Raw genomic sequence first — 25,603 nt, 5'->3', positions numbered from 1 at the left:
TGTACTTTTTCTTAATAACTGAGTTACAACAGACATGGCAAATAGACCAATCCAAATAAAAGTTTCTCTTAGCTATAGAAACCGGACAGTGCTGTCCCATCATGTCTTCCTTTGGACATAATGGTTCAGGCCATATATAAGTCCAGTTAAAATCCAGATCTGTGCAAGTCCATCGCTCTGCGATCAGCTGATGTGCAGCTGCTCAGATGCCTCAATGTAAGTAGCAAAAGGAAAGGTACAAAAGCCCTGTCAAACTGTGGCCTGCAAAGCAAGGAAAGAAAAGGCTTCAGCAGCACACTGGAGCAGCTCTGTTTGTCCCACTGCTCCCGCAGGAGCATTGAACTCTTGAGCAAGCAGGCCGTGATGCGAGGAAGCTGTACCTCTGCCAGCCCAGGCCTCCAGCTGTGTGTCCAGCGGGGCTCCATACTACAGAGGGGCTTTTCAGCATCAGCTGTCAAGATCCCCAGATCCCCTCCAAATGCCTTCAAGATCCCAAGATCCCTAGAGAAAAGTTACGAAATGTAACATAACCTACTGGCAACTGAAACAAATAGTTAATAAACCTCGGGCAAACTTGTTTAATTCATAAGGTCCATGTGCCTGTGTGAAAATTTGCATGCTCTCACATCCATATGCTAGAGGAACTTTTCTATTCCGTGCAGTCCTGCAAAGCTTAGCTTTTCAGAAGCCGTCGTTCCAGCACTGGCAAGAACTGCCTCCGTGGGGATGGAGGCGGTGGTAGGGTTTGGGAACACGGCCTTTATAACCGGAGCCTGACAAGCAGCCAGGCTTTCTTTTCTGCTATTTTTTTTTTTTTCCTGGAGTTAGTAACAGCGTCTGCCACCTTTTGTATTGTGAGCTACTGCGCTGCGCGGAACGAGTAATAGAAACCTGTGAAGGGATGAAAATAGTCAGCGTAGGCGGTGCTTAGTCCGGACTCACTCTTGCTGCCGGCTACCTGTTGAGGTGGGTTTAAGCAGGCGCTTAACTATTTCTGTCTCTCCAAGAGAGTTCATTTAAGCCGAGCTGGACCTGCCTAGCGCCGCTCCGGCCGTGCTGGAAGCCGCAACTTCTGAGCCTCCCTAGGCAAAAGCATACTGAAGTTTTTTGAGGTGAGGACCAGGACCGGGGCCAGGGCTGGTCGGCTCCGCTCCACGCCGCTCTGCTCTCTGCCGGGGCTCCTGCTGTCGCGCCGGCGGGCAGCCCGGCGGAGCAGCTGCAAGATAAACCGAGGAGAAAGGTGGAGGGAGGGAGGGGGAAAAAGGCGAGGAAAAATCCCCCAGCCCTCCTCTCCCCAAGGAGACGTCCCCGGGGCGCTCAGTCCCCTGGCGTAAGAGGCGGCCGCGGGCGACGAGGCTTGGCCGCTCCGCGGGGAGGGAACAGCGGGAGTTGCGCGGCCGCGGGCGGAGCGCCGCCCCTAGCAGAGGAAGCTCTGGGGGGGGGGCTGGGGTTCCGCGGCCAGCCGGGAGGTGCACAGAGCCCGCTGCCTGCCGGGGGCAACGGGGCTGCGGCGCTGCGTCCGCGCCCGGCGGCGCAGGCTGCGCCCCTGCCAGCCGCGGGGCACCCTGCCCGGCGGCACCAGCCGCCTTCCCTTCCTCCCCATTCCCTGCCTTTCTCTCTCCCTCTTTTCCTCCCCGGCCCCTCCCGGCCCTGGTGAGGGGCCGCCGCCCCCGGCCGGCCTTGGGCGGGGTGCAGGGAAGCGTCGGCCCCGTTTTTCCCCAGCGGAAACTTTGGCCGGCGCGGAAGAGGGAGGATGGAGCTGGGGGAGGCAGCGGCGGTCCCCCTCAACTGGTCCCGAGGTGGGGCAGAGCCGCCCCACGGGGAGTTCAACCTCTCCGGGCTGCCAGTGACAGAGGGGAAGCCCCTTTTCGGCATCGGCATCGAGAACTTCATCACCTTGATCGTCTTTGTGTTGATCTTCGCCATGGGGGTGCTGGGCAACTCGCTGGTGATCACGGTGTTGGCAAGGAGCAAGCCAGGCAAGCGCCGCAGCACTACCAACATCTTCATCCTCAACCTGAGCATCGCCGACCTGGCCTACCTGCTCTTCTGCATCCCCTTCCAGTCCACAGTCTACGTGCTCCCTACCTGGGTGCTGGGTGCCTTCGTCTGCAAGTTCATCCACTACTTCTTCACCGTCTCCATGCTGGTGAGCATCTTCACACTCTCGGCCATGTCGGTGGACCGCTACGTGGCCATTGTACACTCCCGACGCTCCTCAGCCTTGCGTGTTTCCCGCAATGCGCTGCTAGGTGTGGGGCTCATCTGGGCACTCTCCTTTGCCATGGCCTCACCTGTGGCTCACCACCAGCGCCTCTTCCACCGCGAGGCCTCCAACCAGACCTTTTGCTGGGAGCAGTGGCCCAACCCACGCTACAAGAAGGTCTACGTGGTTTGCATGTTTGTCTTCGGATATCTGCTTCCGCTGCTGCTCATCTCCTTCTGTTATGCCAAGGTGGGGCAAAGCAGGTAGAGGTGAAGGGTATGTAAAAGGAAAGGGGGGGACACGGGCACACACGATGGTGGCGGGTGTCCATGAGCTGTGAGGCCACCTCCAGTCACATGGAGGGACATGGCACTGTTGGGAGGTGGCAGGGCAGAGGTGAGTCTGTGGTGAGAAGGGAGAGAGCAGGTTTTACAGCTGAGGGATGACTGGAGCAGGGGACGTGTATGGCACAGACGTCTCAGGACAGGGATTGCACAGGGCTAGGAGAGGGGGATGTTCTGGCAATTACTGGGGTCCCTCAGACAGGCATCCTTGTTGCAAAGCGCTGAAAAGCTGCAGTGCTGTGCTGCTTTGTCAACACAGCTCTCCTATTTTCTTGCAGTGCCATATGAGTTTAACTCAGATAAAGTACAGCAGAGCAACAAGTTGCTCAGGCTTCAGATGAAGCACTGCAGCTCCTTAAAATGCAGTGCACTTAAAAATGACACAAATCCAACAGTTGGGTCTGATCCAGTGAACATGTTCAGAGCAAAAGACCACTGCCTGGTCGCTGAGAACCCTCTTTTCCCAGTTGATGTGCACATGAGATTTACCTCTGACTTCAGCAAGGGCAGGGTGGTGCTCTGGAGCAGTGCATGGGGACACAGGTATACAAAAGCAGTAAGTAAGGGTGCCTGAATAAGGGTATTTAAGGACTTTTCTGCTCAGACAAACTGTCATAGTTTTCTGTGAATATTAATTGCAGCCTTCAGCATATGGTCCACTGCTTTCTGCTGCATAGGAGCTGGAGCTACAGCTGCTCTCTGCTGGGTTAGGCAAACATCCTCCTGTTGCTGTGCCAGCAGCCTTCAGGAGCAGGATTCCTCTTGAGGCAGTAAGTTACATTTGAGAGGACAGGTCTGCTCTCGCAATTAAAGATTGCTGAAGTGTTAAAAAGTTAGTTCTTTATTTGACAAGTTAAATAGATGCAATTTAAACAAATAATTTGATGTTCAGTTTGATATGCAATTCATGTAACTATTTAATATTCATATTTATATTTCTATCTACATCAGCTTAATTGTGATGTGCAAATTGAGGCTAGAGTGGCATCCAACTCTGCTAAAACCAAGTTATGCAGAACTCAAAGAACAACATTTCTTAATTACTGTTTGTAATGAAAAAGTCTGACTTGGTAAATGGAGAAGAAGTACATGCTTTCATACATAAACTTGAGTTCTGTTTTCCCTGGGTGAATACACTGATGCTTCATCTACAGCGCTGAATATGACTGAGCTGTGAGAGGGATGAAACTTGCTGTAGCCACAAATTATCAGTCTTAAGAAAAGATTACCTATTTCAGGGAAAATGCTATGGAATGTGACCAAAGGGAGCTTTTCATCTATTAAGAATTATTATACTTTTCAAAGCCAAAGCATCTTCAGTTTCAACATAAAGTGCCAGCCTTCAAACTCTAATTATATTACAGGAGATTGAAAACCAGCCTTTCAAAATTACAACAGTCCTGAATAGTATAGGGGGGAGAAACTGAAATAGACTTAAACAAGATACAAGCATAGTAAACATAACACACCATCTTGTTACAAAGCACCACTAGAGAAGTAGAACACTTAATATTAGTATGAATACAAAACAAAACCCCCACAAACCCCCACATCAACAAAGCAACTCTGTGGAATACGTGCCCAGAACAAGTTCATAAAATCAACGCTGCTAAAAGTTACAATTAAAATCTTGTGTTTAAGTTATTATCAGGCTAGGATCTTGCCCTTGCTTGGTGATGTGTTTTGAGCCTGTGTCAGACTGGAAGATCCAATCTGTAGGGGATGAGTTTTAGGAGATACGTAGAAGTTATCTGGTATTCGCATCGGTGTCAATGAAGCTGAAAAATGCCATGGCTTGTACATGGCTGTTGGAGGTATTGTACCCTGCAGCATAAATGCTCATTCCTGTCCTCACTAGGAGCCACTGGCAAATCTCCAACTAGAGTGTTTTGGCACATGGGCAAGGTCAGGGGAAATTAAGGCTGGCTAATTGAAACTCGGAGCTGAAGTTTTTGATTTGTCAGTGCCATTTCTACACTCACAGGTCTCAAGCAAAGTGCAGCCTCTTGCTGATGTCACTGAAGTACTGTGAGGTACAAGTATTTGGGCTTCTGAATGCATGCAGGGTTACTGCTGTGTAATAGCCTTAGAAGTATTATAGAAATAAATGCATTAGTTTCTTATGGACTTCACTGGTTTTCATGAACTGTGGATTAGCTAAATAATGCAATATTCTGATACACTAGATTAAGACAAAGGAGACTAATTTCTCTATTTGAATATATTGCCTTTTTCAGACTCCTTTAAGGCAGTTCTGTTCCTTTTATAAGGAAATTGCAATTGAACTTTCAGTTTTGGAAGTCTCATTTTTTCGGCACTCTAATAGGGAGCTGAGTTCTTTCTCTCAATCTCTATTAAATTATGTTAGGAGAGATTTGTGTTTTTCCCAGTGGATAGCAATACTGTTAGAGTATGGAAGTGCTGACATAGTGCTAGATATTTGGAAACAGCGTCCCCCCATAAAATCAGAAATGGAAATCTCACATGACATGCTCTTAAAGCAGAGATTTATGAGATCGTGCTCTGTGTCCTGTGTGTACAGCTATCCATTTCCTGTCTCCCACAAATAACTTTTGTTGAGTTTCAACCAAATTTGGCAGAGGAGTGAAAATATCAGAAAGAATGATATTTCCTTAGTTTTGAGAAAACAGGAGTCAATGAAGAAGGTGGAAAGTCTGCATCATCCTCTTTCCTTTAAGGAGAGACAGTTTGCACTCAGCTGTTAAACATCAGACAAGCCATAGGGGGAAGAGGTCTGATGTAGCATCTGCTCATGGAAGACACACACTTTCTTGGGAACACACAGTCAAGAGATCACAAATCCCTAGCAGACCAGCTTTTGTTAGCTCACAGAACTACTCTTGAAAGGAACTTACTACTCCACCCAGAGGAGCAGTGATTATATAATTATTAGCTGAGTTACGGTGCTGTATTTTCTTAATACTGACTTTTTGCATGTGTTTTATAACACTGCTACATTTGCTCACTGATGTGGTCTCAAAGGGCAAAGTGCTAAATACTTCCCAGTGAGCTTCTAACAATTGGCATCTGCCAGGGTAGTACAATGTGACAACTGATTTTGGGTACTTCTGCTTTTGAATACCTGGTTATGAGGATTTATAGGCTTGGTTGAAAGTAAGTTGCAAAAAGTAGGAGCCTCAGCATAAAATACAAGCTTACATGGTTTTTGGCTTCAGATATTATGTTTTAAATTTTGCTGAGCAATGAGGGAAAACTTTACTAAACCACACTGAAAAGAAAAAAATTAATGGTGTGACCCATTAGCAGTACTATTAAGTGAAAGAGGGTGAAGGATCTGTTGTGACAATAGAAGTAGCAACATTGTTTTCAAGAATGGATTGCAGGCAATGGCACTTGAATTTAAATCAGCTTCATACTGTAAAATGTGGATGTAATGCTGACATTATGGCTCTGTTAAAAAAGCAGTTCATTCTTATTAGATATTGACCTTGGGCAGGCTTTCCTGCTGCATGATTTTCAGTGGCTGATAATGAAGGTGTAGTCATTGGAATTACATCCAGACAGACAGGAAATACGCTTTGCAACAGTGTAGACTTCAGACTTCTACAGTATTTGGCAGATTTACTCAAATAGGCACTGATAACGATCTATTTTTTTCTCTCTCCTGTATTGGAAAAATCCTTTTCTCAGCTTGATTTGTTCATAGTTGTGTATTACAGTCTGGACCAGACTGAAACGTCATATACTTCTGTGATCCTGAAAATCTTACACCCTCTTTCACATCAGGATAACTTTCTTCCCACAGCACCCCACTCTCATCTCCAGAAAACAGGAAAGCTATTCCTTCCCCAAGAGCCAGATAAGATCTGCGATCAACAGGTACATGAAAGCCGGAGTTAGAAAAGTTTCATGTAAAGGGTGAATTTTTCCACAGAGCTGAGTTCTTGGAAAATATAACAGGTTGTTGAGAACAGGTTGTGACCTGTTGTTTAGCAAGGTGCGTATTTCATTACAGGAATTAAAAATGCACGCACAAACATAGTAGTGGATATCTTGAAATACTTTCTTTAGAGAAACAACCTGAGGCAAATTAAGAGGCACTTGCAGAATACTTGCTTGTTCAGGTGAAGTGACAGTGGCTGTTAGAGATACAATTGATTATTCATTGGCACAGAGAAGAGGTAATTTGAAAAGGACAGTGAGGTGTCTTTGATTTCCCTTGTAGTGTTTGTGCATAAACATGGCTCTTAATATCCCTCCACAGGGTTCTGTGTAGGTCTCTGAGTGCTGTTTGACTGTTGTTGATAGGTAATTAAATTCTGCCTATTTCTCTTCCTGCTGGTTTGCATACCATCTGGTACACTATCATGTAGAGCCAGCATGTTTTCACTGGAGAGAAATATGTATATAATCTGAAAGAGGGGAAGTTGAGAAGGATTCATTGTAGGTTATCCTCTAAATCTTCAACGGACAACCCCCTCCCACCTCTCAGATACCCAATTTAACACTTTCGTCTACTGCATCTTTCTTTGGACTGCAGAGAGATAAAATGCAAAGATGTGTGCTAAAAATTTTGGAACAAAAGATAAAAATATTTGTGATTTTGAGAGAAGCTTTTGCAGTTCTAATTTCTGGGAAGTGTTTATCTGACTTTAGTTTTGGCCTGTGAGGGAAAATCACAGTACACTACAGTCTCTGCATAGCAGGAGACTGGATTCACAGAGGCCCAGTAGAAGCAGCACATCATTGTAAGTTATGTCAAGTAGCAGTGATGGGAAGCGGACTTCACTATATTTCTCCTGTGCTGTCTTTTGTTTTACATATTTAACCCATGAACTAAGAAGTACACAGTGATAGCAGGTGAATAAAGAATGTGTGAGCTAGCGGGTCATCTCCCCGGTCTTCTGCTGGACCTCAGGGGCTCTTATGTCCTTTCTTTCTCATCTGCTCCTGGAGAAGAAAGAAAGGCTGAAGCCAAAACAGGCTTTTCTCAGAGAAAACCCATTTATTTTTCTCCTGCCTTTCCTGAACTCCGGTTAGTCTTGATAGCAGCCTGGCCAGTGTTTCAGAATAGGGAGTACATGCAGGGCTAAGTCATTCATACACAGTGCACAGGTAAGCACAAATGACCTGCACTTCCAGTGTTAACTGGTTACAAGTAATTTTTATTTTTATTATTGTTCCTGGTTTCTGTTGTTTTATTGTTCACTGGTAACTAAGAGTAGATACTTGAAAAGTGGAATCCACTGATTATGGTTATTCACAAATAACTATCATTTCTTTTAATTCATTATGTAAGTTTCTAAGATTCCAATCCAGAGTGAGATCAAGTCTGTAGGTCATCTTGTCTGGTGTCTATCCTGGTAGTGGTTAGCTGTGCATTCTAAAGAAAACAGGGAAAATATCCCCAGATAATGTAAGAGAATTTGAATTTACACGCTTTTCCCCACCTCAAGAAGTTTCTTTATAAACCCTAAAGTTTATTGTTATATTCCTTAAAAAAATCCTTTTAATGTTGGATGATGTTACCTATTAGGTTGTTCTCAGTTCATCTTAAAGCTATGTAAGGTGCAGCCTAACATCGTCATCTACTAATTGAGCTCTACACCTCAGCACTCTTTCTATTCCTCTGATTTTAATTAAAATCTCGAGTTTAATTCAGCATCTCTCTTTTTTTGTTTAATTCTGTATGGTTTGCAACTTGTTAAACGCATCCAGCTTAAGAGATATTCCCTGCCCCCCATGCCTACAAATCATGCTATATGAATATATTAGATTCGGTTAATAACGATTGCAGGTAAATAAGGATGTGCACCTCTATGTGACCACTATCCAAAACCTTCCGTATAGAGCATTATGTTAAAATTTGGACCCTGCTCTTGGATGATGAGCCTTTTGGAGACATATTAAAAATTACTTGTGAAAGGTGCATGACAAGTATCACCAAATTCTTGATAAAGGTTATGCCTCATTTCAGATACATTTTGGTATAAATTATTTCTGAAGGCCTAAGCTTCTTTCAAAGATCAAATAGCACCAACGTCTTGATTATATTAACCAAACATCCATCTGAAGAAAGCAAATTATGCAGGTAATTCAGAAAAGCTCTGACTAAAAACATACACTTTTTATGTTACATGCAGTAAAGGTCATTCTAAATTAACAAGCATTGACATTTTCATGGAAGAATGATTGTTAATTCTAGGTGTATGATAGGTTTCTGTTCGTTGCCTTGTTCGTTTGTAATATATATTTGTTATGTAGTATATCTGAATTTTTATAGAAGAGTTCAGTTGTTGCCCGCTTCATATTTGTTGATTCCAGCAGATGGAGATACTTAATTCCTTTGGATTTTGTATTGTGCACTTTTGAAATATGTAAATTGAATCGGAGATGTTTGTAAGCGACTCATCAGTACTGGAGAGCCTACCCTAAAATACATGGGTTTGAATTTAGAAAGCACTGTAATACAAGATACAAATTAATCTTTTCAGGTTCTTAATCATCTGCATAAGAAGTTGAGAAACATGTCAAAGAAGTCAGAAGCATCCAAGAAAAAGGTAGATTGCTTTCATTACCATTATGTATTTGTTTATATTTTGGTTTATGGCTAAGCTAATTTAGTATCATATTGCTTGTTGCAAAGATGTAATGGAGAGAAGGAACTGAAGTATTAAATGATGTATTCAGTGTCTCTCTGAACTTAGCAGGATTGGAATATTTTCTGATCTGAGTTTTCCATCTCAGTGCATTAAGCCATTACCTAAGATCCCCATATTCTGAACTTCAGAGCATCTGAAATTTGCACATTTATAGACGACCTGTCTCTAATACTAAATTGTTTTGGTTTTTTTTTGCCTCACAGGCATTTTCCCCTAATTTGTAAATATTATTTTTTTTTTTAATTTATTTTTTTAACTAGTTAAGTCATTTATGAATCATAGAATCATAGAATAGTTTGGGTTGGAAAGGACCTCAAGATCATCTAGTTCCAACCCCCCTGCCACGGGCAGGGACACCTCACACTAAACCATCCCACACAAGGCTTCGTCCAGCCTGGCCTTGAACACTGCCAGGGATGGAGCATTCACAGCTTCCCTGGGCAACCCATTCCAGTGCCCCACCACCCTTACAGTAAAGAACTTCCTCCTTATATCCAATCTAAACTTCCCCTGTTTAAGTTTGAACCCATTACCCCTTGTCCTGTCACTACAGTCCCTGACGAAGAGTCCGTCCCCAGCACCCCTATAGGCCCCCTTCAGGTACTGGAAGGCTGCTATGAGGTCCCCACGCAGCCTTCTCTTCTCCAAGCTGAACAGCCCCAACTTTCTCACCCTGTCTTCATACGGGAGGTGCTCCAGTCCCCTGATCATCCTCGTGGCCCTCCTCTGGACTTGTTCCAACAGCTCCATGTCCTTTTTATGTTGAGGACACCAGAACTGCACACAAAACTCCAGGTGAGGTCTCACGAGAGCAGAGTAGAGGGGCAGGATCACCTCCTTCGACCTGCTGGTCACGCTCCTTTTGATGCAGCCCAGGATACGGTTGGCTTTCTGGGCTGTGAGCACACACTGCTGCCTCGTGTTCATTTTCTCATCAACCAACACCCCCAAGTCCTTCTCCACAGGGCCACTCTGAATCTCTTCTCTGCCCAACCTGTAGCTGTGCCTGGGATTGCTCTGACCCAGGTGTAGGACCTTGCACTTGGCATGGTTAAACTTCATAGGGTTGGCATCAGCCCACCTCACAAGCATGTCAAGGTCCCTCTGGATGGCATTCCTTCCCTCCAGCGTATCAACCGAACCACACAGCTTGGTGTCATCGGCAAACTTGCTGAGGGCGCACGCAATCCCACTGTCCATGTCAGCGACAAAGATGTTGAACAAGACCCAACACCTATACCTGAGGGACACTAATCGTTACTGGTCTCCAGCCGGACATCGATCCATTGACCACAACTCTTTGTGTGCGGCCATCCAACCAGTTCTTTATCCACCGAGTGGTCCATCCATCAAATTGCTGTCTCTCCAATTTAGAGAGAAGGATGTCGTGTGGGACAGTGTTGAACGCTTTGCACAAGTCCAGGTAGATGACATCAACTGCTCTACCTTTGTCCATCAGTTCTTTAGCCCCATCACAGAAGGCCACCAAATTGGTCAGGCAGGATTTCCCCTTAGTGAAGCCATGCTGGCTGTCACCAAGCGCCTTGTTGTTTTTCATGTGCCTTAGCATGCCGTCCAGGAGAATGTGCTCCAAGATTTTACCAGGCACAGAGGTGAGACTGACTGGTCTGTAATTCGCCAAGTCTTCCATTTTCCCCTTCTTGAAAATGGGGGTTATATTTCCCTTTTTCCAGTCGTCGGGAACTTCACCTGACTGCCATGATTTTTCAAATAGGATGGCCAGTGGCTTAGCAACTTCATTCACCAGCTCCTTCAGGACCTGCAGATGGATTTCATCAGCTCCCATGGACTTGTGCACGTTCAGGTTGTCACGATGGTCTCGAACAAGATCGTCTCCTACAGTGGGCCCAAGGTCTTCATTCTCACAGTCCCTGCGTCTGCCTTGCAAGACTTGGGTGGTGTGGTCAGAGCTTTTGCCAGTGAATACTGAGGCAACGAAGTCGTTCAGAACCTCAGCCTTCTCCAAATCCTGTGTAGCCAGTTCTCCTGATAGCTTCTGGAAGGGGCCTATGTTTTCCCTAATCTGTCTTTTATTCACTACGTACCTATAGAATCCCTGTTATCTTTCTCATCCCTAGCCAAGTTTCATTCTAACTGGGCCTTAGCTTTCCTAACCTGGTCCCTAGCTTCCCGAACAACATCCCTCTATTCTTCCCAGGCCACCTGTCCTTGCTTCCACCTTTTATAAGCCTCTTTTTTCCCTTGAAGTTTCCTCAGCAGATCCTTATCTATCCAAGGAGGTCTCCTGCCCCTCCTGCCGCACTTCCTTCTAGTTGGGATGCAACACTCCTGAGCTTCTAGCAGGTGATCCTTGAACACCAACCAACAGCCTTGGGCCCCACTGCGCTCTAGGGCTATATCCCATGGAACCTTACTAAGCAGGTTCTGGAAGAGGCCAAAGTCTGTTCTTTGGACTGCCAAAGTCCAGGGCAGTGAGCTTGCTACACGCTCTTCTCACTGTCCTGAGGATCTCAAATTCGACCATCTTGTGATCGCTGCATCCAAGGCTGCCCTGGAGTATCACATTTCCAACCAGCCCTTCCCTGTTGGTGAGCACAAGGTCAAGCATGGCACCTCTCCTTGTCGGTTCCTCTGTTACTTGCGGAAGGAAGTTGTCTTCCACACAACCGAGGAACCTCCTGGATTGCTTGTGCCAGGCCATACTGTCCCTCCAACAATATGAAGAATTACTAAATTCTCGTGAAGAATTACTAAATTATATGATAAGACTTTAAAATGAGGTTCTTTGTGATAGAAGTCTAATAAGAGAGTTTCAATGATTCTTCAATTCTGTTGATTTTCCACAAAACATTATTTTCTGCTGTGTTCAAGACATAAGTTATGTACTGTTACAAGTAGAATCTGGAAAGGTCTTTAAAGCAGAATATAAGCTTTGTTATTTAGAACAATATTTGATGTGTTTATATATTGAATTTGTCGGTTAATATAACCCAGTTCTGACTTTTGATCAGATTTGACTAAAGTAATGATTTGACTAACTTCTCAGTTTATGAATGCAGAGCCAGAAAAACCCCTTAGGCTATAGCTTTTCATTTGATCTGATCACTATTACCATATGGGCATGCAGACTGTCCCCAATGTAAATGGGCTCAACAGGGAATAAGTAATCTATTATTTATGCATTCCCTATTTTATTGAAAAATATCCTAGTCAATGAACTTTAATACCTAGAATTAAAACAACTGTGGTCCTGATCCCATAGAATACTTGACATATATACTTTTACACTTCATGTCATCAAGGGCAAAAGGTCATTTTCAAAGGTCTTCTGCACATTGACATCTCTACTCTCATCTAAATTATTCTCAAAATGGAAATAATCTTTGCATTTACTCTAAACACTAATTCTTAAAAATTGCAAGTAAAAGTCAGATCTGGCTAGGAACTCATTTCATAGCTTCAGGGAAAAGCATTACGTATATGCCCAAGACTGCTTGGACATATCAATGTTCAGAAACCAAAGGGGGGAAAAAAAATAAAGGGCAGCCCAAACTTTTTTTTGCCATAGCAAATACAATTTTCATAGAATCTTAGAATCACAGAGTGGTTTGGGTTGGAAAGGACCTTAAAATCATCTAGTTCCAACCCTCTGCATGGGCAGGGACACCTCACACTAAACCATGCCACACAAGGCTCTTTCCAACCTGTCCCTGAGCACTGCCAGGGATGGAGCATTCACAGCTTCCCTGGCAACCCATTCCAGTGCCTCACCACCCTAACAGGAAAGAATTTCTTCCTTATATCCAATCAAAACTTCCCCTGTTTAAGTTTTAACCCATTACCCCTTGTCCTATCACTACATTCCCTAATGAAGAGTCCCTCCCCAGCATCCCTATAGGCCCCCTTCAGGTACTGGAAGGCTGCTATGAGGTCTCCACACAGCCTTCTCTTCTCCAGGCTGAACAGCCCCAACTTTCTCAGCCTGTCTTCATACGGGAGGTGCTCCAGTCCCCTGATCATCCTCGTGGCCCTCCTCTGGACTTGTTCCAACAGCTCCATGTCCTTTTTATGTTGAGGACACCAGAACTGCACACAATACTCCAAGTGAGGTCTCACAAGAACAGAGTAGAGGGTCACCTCCTTCAACCTACAGCCTAACTCATGCTTATTTAAGGCAACTGTTTTCACTAGTGTGCTCTCTTTGGTTACTGTATCTTTCTTCTTTTTCTTCTACAGTTTTGTTAGAAATGCATTTCAGGCTTAATTATACATTTATAGCTTTATTCAAAACTTTATGAAAATTTCAGTGGTAGAATCTTAAAGGTAATGTGCTATATGTGTGAAAAAAAGGTCGTGAAGAATATGAATGTGCCTAAATGATTTTTGTCATGCTTTTTGGTCACAAAGCATCAATATTTAACACATGTATTTCAGGTGGGTTTTCATGTGCTAATGAGAAACCCTAAGGAAGCTCCCATTAGGTAAACAAGAGCTGCCCTTTAGTGTTACTTTGGTTGCAAGCCATAGTGATGATTTTGGAAAGGTAAAATCTGAAGTTAGGATTAGGAGGACTAATGGGATATAACAGATGTTTTGAGGTTCCCTAATACAAAATTGCTTATTCTGCAGATATGAAAAACCTTAAATAGTTACAAGAGGCACATGGTCAACCTCTGTTTTGAGGTGCATCTGTACAGTCTTTTGAAAATCAGTGATTTTCCTTGTATATTTTGAATTTTGAACACACTGAAGTAATATGCCTCTTTTGAAGTAATTGTGGAAATGGTATCCAGACAATATGTTTTCGGTTGGAATATTAACACATTTAAAGGATCAGAGAAGGAATTGCTCTTAATTTATACTTCCTTATTAGCACATATTCTCCTGATGAGACCTGAAAGAGATAATGTGTGTGTGGCTGTTTGATAGTAGCAACTGACTTAAACTCCACAGGGCTAAGTAGGCAAATGGCTTGTGGAAACAGATGAATCCTTGAGACTAAACAAATTATATTTTAATACAGATACAATGTCCTTTGTTTCTGTTGTGAGATTTTACTAGCCAACAATGTAAGTTACTTTGATCTGTTGCCAGTGAAATCAACCTTTATATTTTTCTGTTTCTGTAAATTCAGCCATGTTCTGGTTAGATAGGTCAGTCTGAGTTATTATATATAATCAATTCAGGAAGTAAAAACCAAGTTCAATAAGCTAACAAAAAGACTAGATAGTCTGTGTGCTGCAGTACTCATCACTCTGGCCACTGGTTTACTTTTGCCTGTGGAGAAGAGCCTAGGTTATCTGAAAAACTATTTTGTAACTTGTTAATATAGTAATGATAATGGTCCATAACTTAATATGCTTTTGGAATTAATAGTAGGCTTTTACTGGGAGAGTGATTTAGTTGAAAGAGATACTTATCAGAGGAGTAGATGTTAATTAGTTGAGCAACTGCAAAGCAGTAATTGCTGTTTCTGAAATAAGTGAAAGCTAAAGAAAGCAACTGAGAGTCAAACTCCACTGTGCCCTGGCAGAATACCTTCAGCACCTGAAAGATCTGTACTGACCGATGGTGTAGTTGTCTGGATGGATCTAATGAACTTGATGGGACTGTCTCTCATAAGCAGTGAGAGTGGAGTCAGGAGGCAGCACTGAGGGTATTTTGAATTCCCTTTTTCAGATTTTGGTGCTTGGTGGTGAACTTTGATTTCCAGATTGGTTTTGACAATTCATGATCACCAATGTGTGAAATTTCAAGTTCCTTACTTTTCTTTCTTTTTTTTTCCCTAGTTGCATCCCAAAATGTTGTTGCATGATTGCCCCTGTGAAAATTTTACGTTTAAAGGAGAGACTTTCAAAAAGCACCTTCTCTTTTTGCAGACACTTGAGCAAAGTGTTCGTCTGACTGCCCTAAGCTCTTCCACTATCTGCCCTCACATATAATAGATCTCTCTTGAAATTATGGTCAGAAATCCTTGTACACCATACTCAAATATAGATCGTTAGATCTGGATGAGATTTCCCAAAGACCCATATTATCATTATTTTACATCAAGCTTATGCTTTTGTCTAGGGAATCAGGAACATAATTCTTTTACTTTCAAGCAAAGCTTTATATGCATTTTACTATGGCATTTTCAGGGCTAAAGTTCTTCTTGCAGTAGTCACTACCCAGACGAAAGCCCATATTGGCAATGGAGTAAAATCAGTAATAAATAGTCCACAGTGTGTTCTTTCTCAGCATCTCCCCATGCCCCTCAGTAATGGTTTTGAAGCAGGTTTAAAGCGGATTCTTCAAGTGCTCATCAGACATCTGTGTTTTCCTTTCCCTGTCTCAGACAGCACAGACTGTGTTGGTGGTGGTAGTGGTTTTTGGCATCTCCTGGCTGCCACATCACGTGATTCATCTCTGGGCTGAATTTGGAGTTTTCCCACTGACTCAAGCCTCCTTTCTCTTCAGAGTAACAGCACACTGCCTGGCTTACAGCAATTCGTCTGTGAACCCGATTATATACGCATTTCTCTCTGAAAATTTTAGGAAGGCCTACAAACAAGTCTTCAAATGCCAGATAGGTAACGAGTCACCTCTGAATGACGCCAAGGAAAATAGAAGTCGAATAGATACACCACCATCTACCAACTGTACACACGTGTGAACCTTGAAAAGTCAGAAAATGCTGGCTCCTCATTTGTGTGAACCAAACACCTAGAAAACAAAGCACAATGAGCTTTATCCTGGGTTTATCTTGATGAAGCTAATTGGTATTTAATGGACTGAATTTGCATTTGTAGCAAAAGATTGTGAAACTGGTATGAAAGAAAGATTCTTTGCATCTTAGCTTTGTCAAATGAAGCTCTTAGGCCTCTAAAAGATACTTGAGGAAAGATGTTGGAGATATGTCTGTATCTAAGCACATGGTGTGTAAACATTCTAATATACAAGAAGGAAATGTTGACATGGATGAGTAACTAACATCTTACTCCATCAAAGTGAAGAGGTGGCTACATTTTCTGTCTTACAGATACTAAATACTTTGGTACTATGATTTCAGAGAGGAAAACTCTTGTTCTCTCTTCAGATTGTTTTGACAATGCCTCTTCACTTTTTAATGTAAAGGTCGGCTCTGATTCAGAGTTGAAATAACCTGTGTACAACTTGAGGCTATTATGTTAGAGAGGAAACACCAATTGTACCTGTTTAGCTGTCTTTTTAATGTAACGTACTGAGTAGTGATGGAGTTCTTTCCACTTCATATAGCTGCCTTTTGTGTACGCTATGTAAGGTTTTGTTTATGGCCTGTATGTAGGTGTACCAAAATGAGGATATGTGTCTAAGGGGAGGTTTTCTTCGTGTGTTGCATGTGTGTGTATGTTTTGTTAACTCTATAGACTTTGAGGTGGAGGTGCGGTTTTAAATGTGCAATATATACATATGTTTTAAAATATTATGTTGTATAAAGTGACTCTTGGCAATGCTTAAGTGTTCAAAAATAGCATTACCTTAAAAGTTGTAGCAGGGGCTTGATATTGTGTAGCTCTAAATTGGAAAAATTCAGAAGGATGCATTTAAATCAATACAGAATACATAAGGTAAATGGCCCAATTCTGCAAATTCTTAAATAAGATGAATAGTATCAGCAGTTTTATCAAAGTACTTAATATGTCTTTATGTGGTAAGCCACTAAAGGAATATTGGAAAGGCACTCAGTCCTTTCAGAAACTTACTGTCAGCTGGAATGAGATATGCTTTTACCTTTTTAAGTTGAGTAAATTAAGTTGAAGAAATCTCCAGACATCCTCTCAAGGCAGGGATATCCTCAGAGTAGGATTGCTTCCTTGCTTAGGCAAGTTTTGAAAATTTCTAAGGATGGAGATTCAACAGTTTTGGGGGGAACTTGTGCCAGTGCCTAAAAACTCCCACTAAACATTTTTTCTTATCCCCAGTTGGGATTTCCCTTGATTGTGACTTGTTGCCTTCTGTCCTTTCACTGTGTACTTAAGTCTTCTCTCTAACAAATACGTAATTTAAGGTGGCAGTTAAATTTCACCCAGCATTCTCTTCTTAAACAAGGCGTTACTCTCTGTCTCTCCTCCTCTGTTGTGATCCAGCTCCCTAGCCAAATCAGTGGCCTTCCACTGCCCTTTCTCCAGCATACCATCCCTCTTGTGAACAGGGGAGTTCAAAACTGAACAGAGGGTTCCAGAAGTGTCCTCACAAGCACTGAAGTAGACTAATCACTTCGGAGTGTTGGAAGCACATCAGCTATGGAGGGTTAGCTCACATGAAAATGTCTATGTTTCTATGAAAATGTCAGTGTTGTCTGCTTGGAATCAGTAAAATACTATTGAAGTCATGCTATTGCATGAATGGTGTCTGTGTTCATTCTTTCATATGAAGAGTCAATTTGATGATATTGCTAAGAACAGAAAATACATGAAAAAAACCCCTCAATTGGAGATGGAGGATTTATCTGTGCAGGAAACCATTTTCTGGGTTAGGACTGGGGTTAGGAAACAGAACAGTGCTGAAGAGCCTATAAACTTTCAGATCCTCGGCACTCACTTATCAAATTATTAAAGCACTATCAGACTTTAGGTGAATTTATAACGTATTAGGACATTCTACAGCTTTGAAGCTCGTATTTTTCCTTGTAAAAATGCTTGTCATTTTATTGCTTTGAATAAAAAATTACAATGTAAATGTGTAATCATATGAAGTTAGCATGCTGAGTTTGTGGTTTAATCTGGAACAGACTTTTTTCCCTTAATTTTACATGGTTTTAAACCTAGGAGTTTGACAGTAAAGGAGCTACATGTGCTTGAAGTTTTAATCTGCAGCACCAACTAGTTAGGAAAGCCCCACCTGATTCCTGGTGAGTATTAGTGAAACTTCCACCTCACTTCTTAAAGAAACCTTAAGAAGCAGCTGACACTCCAAGGTTGAATTTCATGCCTAAAACACTCTTTTGTTCATCAGTGACTCCAGCGTGACTTTGATATGCTCAGCTGTGACCCAGAGGTTGTGACTGTAAAAGCAGTGTTAACATAAGCTGTGAACTGTGTCTAGCCCTTGAGCAGCTGGACGGTTAGGCAGGAACTTGTCATGCCATAGAAATGGCTAATTTGGGCAGAAAATTGGGGAATAGGTGCTAATGATGCCATACAACTGAAAGTTCTGAGCCCATTGGCAGGGATTGTTCTGATGGAGGACAAAGCAAAAGTCTCACCTCACTTACATGCCTGATATGTTTTGTTTGGGTTTTTTTACATCTTTTAAACTAGAAAGGTTAACTTCAGGATGCATGTAGTAAGGGGGTAGGTGAGTGGAGACACAGAGAATAGTATTTCCCTGGGTAGGGCGGAATTTTCCACTCATAAATAAATAAGCCCACTGAATTCCACACTGTTTTGTGAATTTGAAAACGTGAGTCTGGACAAAACAAAATAAGTAACAGAAATTGTAACTCAAATTCCTCTCTAACGCACGGTATATGTGTGAAATTAAGCAAATACCTAAATTTCTGTGAAACGTCTTTAAAATTATATTTCTCACAAATAGAAAGAATTGGAGAACCCCACCAGAAACAGCTACTCATGTATTTCTTTCATAAACTCCCTAAAATTTTGTTGAATGTACACTGCCAAAATGCTGCCTCTTGGTCCTGCTTCACAAGAAGTCTAAAGCGTACAATGCACTTTCAACACTGATGGTAGAAGTAGTGTGTCTTATCAGATAAGTAGTAAGAGTTCTTCAGTCCATCTTAAAACTGTGTCTTAGTAGGGAAATGTAGAGGTCTGTCTTTTTTATAGTTTTCTCTGCAGAGGAGATGAGAGACCTGTGGAGAGGTAGGCAGGCTCTGGAAAGGAGCTCATTTCTGTCCATCTTCTGAGGCATTGCAGCAGGTTTTTAGCCAGTTTTGCATTTTGTGTGTTGCTTTCTGGGTTTTACCACTTTTGCCTTAAAATGATGCAGAAATCTCATTAAAACACTGTGTCAGTGTAACTTTAGAATTGTAAAGATTAATGTTTAAAGAGGCCGAGACATTATTCTGTCAGGGTTCTTTGTGTAATGTCAGCTCGGTCTGCTTGTGGGTAGGTGTTTGAGGCATGATACTAAAGATTATAGCAGTGCTCTTCTTCAACTAAGTATACCTAAAATACATTTCTAAGATATGTGTGGACGCAGATGAACACTGTGCACTGCTATGCATAAGCCAGATCTAAGGCCCATAGCCAAAATGAAAAACATTAACTGGCACTTAACCAACATACTGTTCATCATGTGCATGAAAAATGATGGGTCTTGCTCACCTATATGTTCAGCTGTGCTAATTTCACAGGTAATTGTGTCACCCTTTTAACTAATTTTGAAGAAGGTAATAATTTTTGTTGAAAGCAAAGCTCATGCTTAATGGCTGCTTCTAAGTGAGTCACTTAACTACAGAGTTTTCAAAAGCATGTACTAAATATTTATGATATGTAATAATTTAAACCTTCAGAATGATCTAAAATTTCTATCTTGTATCAGAAAATGTAGAATTTCCTAATATTTTTTATATGTCTAAGGCAGATAACAAGATCACATGCTATAATCGATTACAAAGATACGAACAAACTGGCTGAAATTATCTGTAAAAGATGATGACTGCCTAAATAGCTAATTTTAATTTCCCATGTGCAATCTTAATATTCTTTCAATTTCTTTTTTTATGAAATTAATTGGATATGGGATTATTTACTGTTTTTTTCTGAAATCTTTTTCCAAATTTAAACATTGAAAAAAACGTATTTTGAAAACCATGTAATTTTTGGCAAGATAGATAGGACATTTTAATGACATGTTTTAAGTTATGGTCCTTTGAGCTTTGTATTCACTTTCACTCAGTATGCATACTTCACTCTTACTTAAAAACCTTACTTTTTTCCAGAATCTTCATTTTTAAAGTAATGTCGCTATTTCCAAGAGGTAAACCTTAAGCTTTGTATATTGTTGCAGTGAAGTAAATTTTACTTTAAATCGCACATCGTAGGGAAAGTAAGGGATCTTTTGACAAGATAATGTTGTGAATACATTATTTCAGACATTGTTATCTTCATGGTTGCTTCACAGTACGTGTCACATTGAGCCTAATGATATTTATGGTATTTTGGGAAAGAATAAAGCAGCGAAAAGAATAGCTGTTAGCTTACAAAGCTCGTGTTAGTGTTATGTATTCAGTACATGTACAAATGTTGAAGAAATTCTGTGTTTGTTTCAATGTGTAATGAATGTAAAGTAACATGCAGTTGTTTTAAGATGTACTGTACTTTCCATGATGATGTTTTTTCCAAGTGATGTTTTCAATAGGTCTGTACTATCTCTGCTTGTCTCTATAATACGAAATACAAACTGTTTTTCTTACAAATGTTTATGTAAGAACAAGTGGTGCCCTCAGGAGAACTTCCAGAAATAATAGTGTACGTAAAACTCAATAGACTTGGAGAGCTAGGTGTCATTATGGGTTGAAAATACCTTTTTGAAAATGTAGCTGATATAAAAGATATTGTCATTTTCAACTACCTAAGTGCAGGAGCTTGATCCTCCTTTCATTCAGGCTGGTAAAAGTCAATTGAAATTGACAGAATTCACTGATACTTCTTATTCAAGTGCAGTTTAAATCTCTGCAATTTACATGCTGCTTAAGAGACATACAAACAGAGCCAGATCCATGTGTCTGAATATGAAGAGAAACAAAACTCTCCAATGATGTGAAATTCAAACCTATTTTATGAAAGCCTATAAGTGGCTCCACTTTTGGAAGGAGGCAATCACATCAGTGCATATTTGTGTGTAGATCTGCATTAACATTGAGCCTATTAACTGGGCTATTTCAAGGCAGTAAAAAATAGCGAGATGAGCAGAATACTATCAGTTCTACAGCTAATGAAATGTACTTTTAAAAACAAAAGTAAATGCTAAGGCATGGATTTAAAATTATGTGGACTTTAATCCGTCAACTTTAGTGTGCAGTTCTTAAACAATCATTTGTATATGCATGCGTACTTGACATTCATAGATACATTGGTGCAGCTTGGCCAGATTTACTGGATGCAGACTGAGGTCTTGTTTTATAGATATATTTACTTAAGTGCAGCATTCTGGCCATGGAAAGCTTTGCACCATTTCCAGTCCATGGTTATTCTATTCCCTCATAAACATCTAAGTATATTTAAAGTTTGCTGAGAAAAGTAAAATCTCTCCTTCACTAGTAAATCATCTGAGCTGCATAGATGTTTCTAGCAAAACCTGTAGAGAATTTACCAACTTGGTTAAGTTTAATATTCAGATTCTGAAAGAAAACACAAAATTCTTGCTGATGGCACGTAGATGTGACATTTCTAGATGAGGTTATTGCATGACAATGTTCCTTTACATTGAATTTCATACAAGAAAACACAGTTTTTGTAGAGTAAAATGAAAAGTCATACATTCAGGAACAAAAAACATCAGGGAAACTAATTTATTATTGTACTGGAAAATGATGATTCTGAAATTGTCAGTTAACATAACCTCCACCTGTGTAAATTAAAGCACTTGCATACCTACTGCCTGGAATCATGAATTCAGAACATGGGGTTGTGTTACTGGAATCAACGCTGCAAATGGGGGGCTTTCACAGAGACACTTCCTAGATGTTCTTAAAAAACCACCAACACCCAACCTGAAATCTGTTAGTTCACCATAGAGGGTGTGGTGGGTTACCCCTGGCTGGTGCAGGTGCCCACCAAAGCCGCTCTGTCACTCCTGGAAAGGGGGCAGAAAATATAGCTAAAGGGTGGTGGGTCAAGGTAAGAACAGGGAGAGATCACTCAGCAGTTACTACCATGAGCAAAACAGACTTGACTTTGGAGAAAAATGAGTTTAATTTGTTATAAGTAAAATCAGAGTAGGATAATGAGAAATAAAAATTACATCTTAAAACCCCTTCCACCCACCACTCCTTTCTTCCCAGGCTTAACTTCACTCCAGAATTCTCTTCTCCTCTGCCTCAGTGGCATAGTGAGGCAGGAATGGGGGTTGTGGTCAGTCTGTCATGGTTTTTCTGCTGTGGTTTGCACCATGGGCTGCAGGGGAATCTCTGCTTCGGTGCCTGGATCACCTCCTGCCCTCCTGCACTGACCTGGGTGTCTGGCAGGGCTGATGCTCACGTTCTCACTCCTCTCTCTGGCTGAACTTGCTCCTGTACAGAAACTTTTTCTCCTTCTTAAATCTGTTACACCACACGTGCTACCACCATTGCTTGGCCTTGGCCAGTGGTGGTCTTTGATCCAGCTGGCATTGACTCTGTTGGACACAGGGGAACCTCCTGGAAGCTTCTCACACGAGCCACCCCTGTATCTCTGCCCCCCCCCCAAAAGCTTGCCATACAAACTCGATATGGTTAAGAAGTGGCCTAATTACATCACATAGTTCTGTACCCATATGAGCACAGAAGACCTGTTGCTATGCCTTAAATGAGTGAATGAGTTCACAAGATCCTGTAAAATGAAATTAAGCTATAGGTTAAATCTGTAAATGATGCGGAAGTCCTTTCATTAAGCCATGGGTATAAATAAACCTAGAATGTTTAGTGAACAAATGCAATATATTTGTCTTGATTCAAATCACGTTTGGGTATTTCTCAAAAGCGCATGTGGTAGCACTTCTGTGAGGAAAAATATGTGGCTTCTGTTAAAGAATATTTAGACCTGATGATAACAATGGCTCCTTCTGCCTTTGGTTTATTAGAATTCTTACTCAGATTTCTGTAATTAATAGTATGAAAGCTGTGCAGATATGAAGAAAAAACATCACAAAGGTGAGCTATTATTCAGTCTTCAAGTGATCATCTGAAGATGTATATAGAATAACTCCACAAGTGGGCTACATCGTAAGAAGATCCCACTAATAATTCTGCTTCCCAGGTTGCCTACCTGACATGTAAGGCTTTTTATGGGGTTGTAAGGTGGGAAGGCTGATGCGAATGTGGGCTCTGTTCAAGACTTCCAAGAATTCCCTAATGAAGTATATACAGAGCAGGTGGTTGTGCTTTGTTTTCTTTTCTCCTCACTCTCAGTACTACAAGAGTCTGTTTTGTACTTTGTAAGTAAACAGCCCAACCGGAATCTTGAGCATCAAGGAACCCATTTCTGTACTTTCAACCCTGGAATCTGTTATCCTGTGACATCACAGCAGTCACAGGGAGCATCTCTCTCCTCCCCATTGCCTGCCATCTGCCACCTGAAGTGAAATTCATATTGTTCTAGATGTTAAAGTGAGTTAAGGCCACAGTTATATCTGTAAAGACAAAATGTGTTGCTATAGATTCAAGGGTGTTCTGATAATACAGCCTCATACACTAAATGAAAAGTGGGACCTAATTATTAACATCAGAGTAGGAGAAGGAAGGGTAGGATGAGAGGGCATAAATGGTGAAGTCCATCAGTATTTGTGAATGGAATATATTTGGGGCTCCAACTTTCAACCTCTGCATAGGTAATACTTTGTAGTTTGTAGGCAACTTGTCACTATAAGGAAAGAGCAGAATCTTCTGGACTTGGGTTATTATTTTTTTACATGTCTTTATCTCTCCATGTCTATAAATAAGCCTTTCAGAATCATATTTCTGTTACAGCGTCCCTTGTTGCTCTACAGAGTTATCCTGAAATGTATTCAGCTGTTCTCGCATTCATATGAAGGTTTAAATATTCTTTTTAACTCTTGTGATGATCTTAAAATAAAAAGGATTAATTTACCTCCAGTTCTGAAGACACCTGACTGCAAGGCACAGTTTATGTAGAAATCACTATTAAGCATCCAGGGAAATAACTCAGTAACACTTGAAATGATTCTCAGGTGAAAATGAGACACAACTCAAATATGACTTAATTTTTGCTTAATTTGGATTATTACAGCTGATGTTCATGTGTTCCACTGTTTGGAAAGAATACTTACAGCGGATCCCATGCTGGAAAAATTCTTACTCAAAAAGTAGTGCAGAACTACACATGAATATGGACAGAAAATATTGTCCTGATAAAGGGCTGAAGACCATTTTGCTATGGATGAAATATGAGGATGTTTTGTAATCAGAGAAACCTCATTAACATAATTTTGCCACATCCAGAAGTTTTCTATAATGTCAAATGAAATAGAATCTTATATTTAAATTGTTTATTCAATAGTTTTCATTAATATATTAAAGCAAGAGTTTGTTTCTCTAAGACAGCAATATCACTGATGGTTTGGTTGAGTACAAATAGAAGTAAATGGATTTTCCCACTTGAACCTTAAATTATTTATCCGCTCTTAAATATATTATTCAGTGACCTTCCCCTCTTTTCATTGTGAAAGACTGATTTTTGTGTGATTTCAAGTGAAATCACTTCCATTAGTGTAAAAGAACATGTAGTAAAATGGCTGCTTCATGGCTGATAGAAAGGAAATTATTATAGGAGGAGCTATGCTGTGCACATTGTTTTGGTTTTTAAATTTGGCTTAAACTTTGTAATAATAATCCTTCTCTTTTATGTATGAATGGTATTTGCTGTATTTAATTCTGCCTGTCTAAAAAGATGCAAACAGAACATATTATTTGCTTAGTGACTCAGATTTCTAAAAAAGTGTGTATTAATCAAATTAAAGCTCATAGCACTGAATGCCAGTTCATGTCCTTCTTTTCTGACCTGTAAACAAATCCCCACTCGTTACTGAAATATACACTTCCTTTAAATGACTTTTATCCCACCAACAATTGTTGCACATGAGAGAGAAAGGAGAAGGGGATTATTTTAAAAAATGTATTTCTAAAGCCAAGAACTGCATTACACATCGTTCCAAGAGGCAAGAGGGTAAACGAGTAAAGTGAAAATAAGGGTGAAATTGATCTATTACTGCTGCATATTTATGTAAATTACTAAGTCAAATGCAGCCCTTGTTTTCATTAGAAGAAACAGTGAAATCTTTCTGTTGACCAAATTCTATTCTATTATCATTCTAGTTGCATTCTAACTTCTAGTATACCTCACCTGAGCAAAATCATAGAATCATGGAATGATTTGAGTTGTAAGGGACCTTAAAGATCATCTAATTCCAACCCGCCTCCCATGAGCAGGGACACCTCCCATAACATCAGATTACCCTAAGACCCATTCAAGGTAAGGACATGTAGGTACTGGAATCAACTCCTGAATCAAGGTTAGAAGTAGAGGTAGAGATTTAGCTGGAAGGGCATTGCTGGAGTTGATTCTGTGTGAGAAGAGGCATGGGCTGAAACCCTGAAGGAAAGCAAAAGATAAAACCGTGATTATGTAACAATAAGAGATTTTGAAAGAAATAAGTGGGATAGTGGGGATGCCAGCTGCCACTGAGCAGCTGGAAAGTTCTCCAGCATGCAGTGTTTTGGGATG

The 25,603-nt window shown here is 41.2% G+C and overlaps 1 protein-coding gene across 1 annotated transcript; it reads left to right on the top strand.

The window, feature by feature from the left end:
• The first annotated feature begins 1,753 nt into the window (after positions 1-1,753).
• Positions 1,754-17,671, top strand: GALR1 (galanin receptor 1). The gene is made up of 3 exons (XM_065669332.1): positions 1,754-2,455; positions 9,027-9,092; positions 15,514-17,671. The coding sequence occupies exons 1-3, from the start codon at positions 1,754-1,756 to the stop codon at positions 15,829-15,831; spliced, it is 1,086 nt and encodes a 361-aa protein (XP_065525404.1). The 3' UTR covers positions 15,832-17,671.
• Positions 17,672-25,603: the final 7,932 nt, after the last annotated feature.

Source organism: Lathamus discolor, chromosome 2 (assembly GCF_037157495.1).
Source record: "Lathamus discolor isolate bLatDis1 chromosome 2, bLatDis1.hap1, whole genome shotgun sequence".
In the NCBI taxonomy this organism is placed as follows: domain Eukaryota; kingdom Metazoa; phylum Chordata; class Aves; order Psittaciformes; family Psittacidae; genus Lathamus; species Lathamus discolor.
Note: the sequence above shows the minus strand (reverse complement) of the source record. Positions and strands in the feature narration are given on the sequence as shown.

Excerpts from the sequence above, each read along its gene's own strand:
- GALR1 (XM_065669332.1), top strand. The coding sequence starts at position 1,754 with ATGGAGCTGGGGGAGGCAGCGGCGGTCCCCCTCAACTGGTCCCGAGGT. Across the intron at positions 2,456-9,026 it reads TCTCCTTCTGTTATGCCAAG|GTTCTTAATCATCTGCATAA; the intron begins GTGGGGCAAAGC and ends TAATCTTTTCAG. Across the intron at positions 9,093-15,513 it reads CAGAAGCATCCAAGAAAAAG|ACAGCACAGACTGTGTTGGT; the intron begins GTAGATTGCTTT and ends TCCCTGTCTCAG.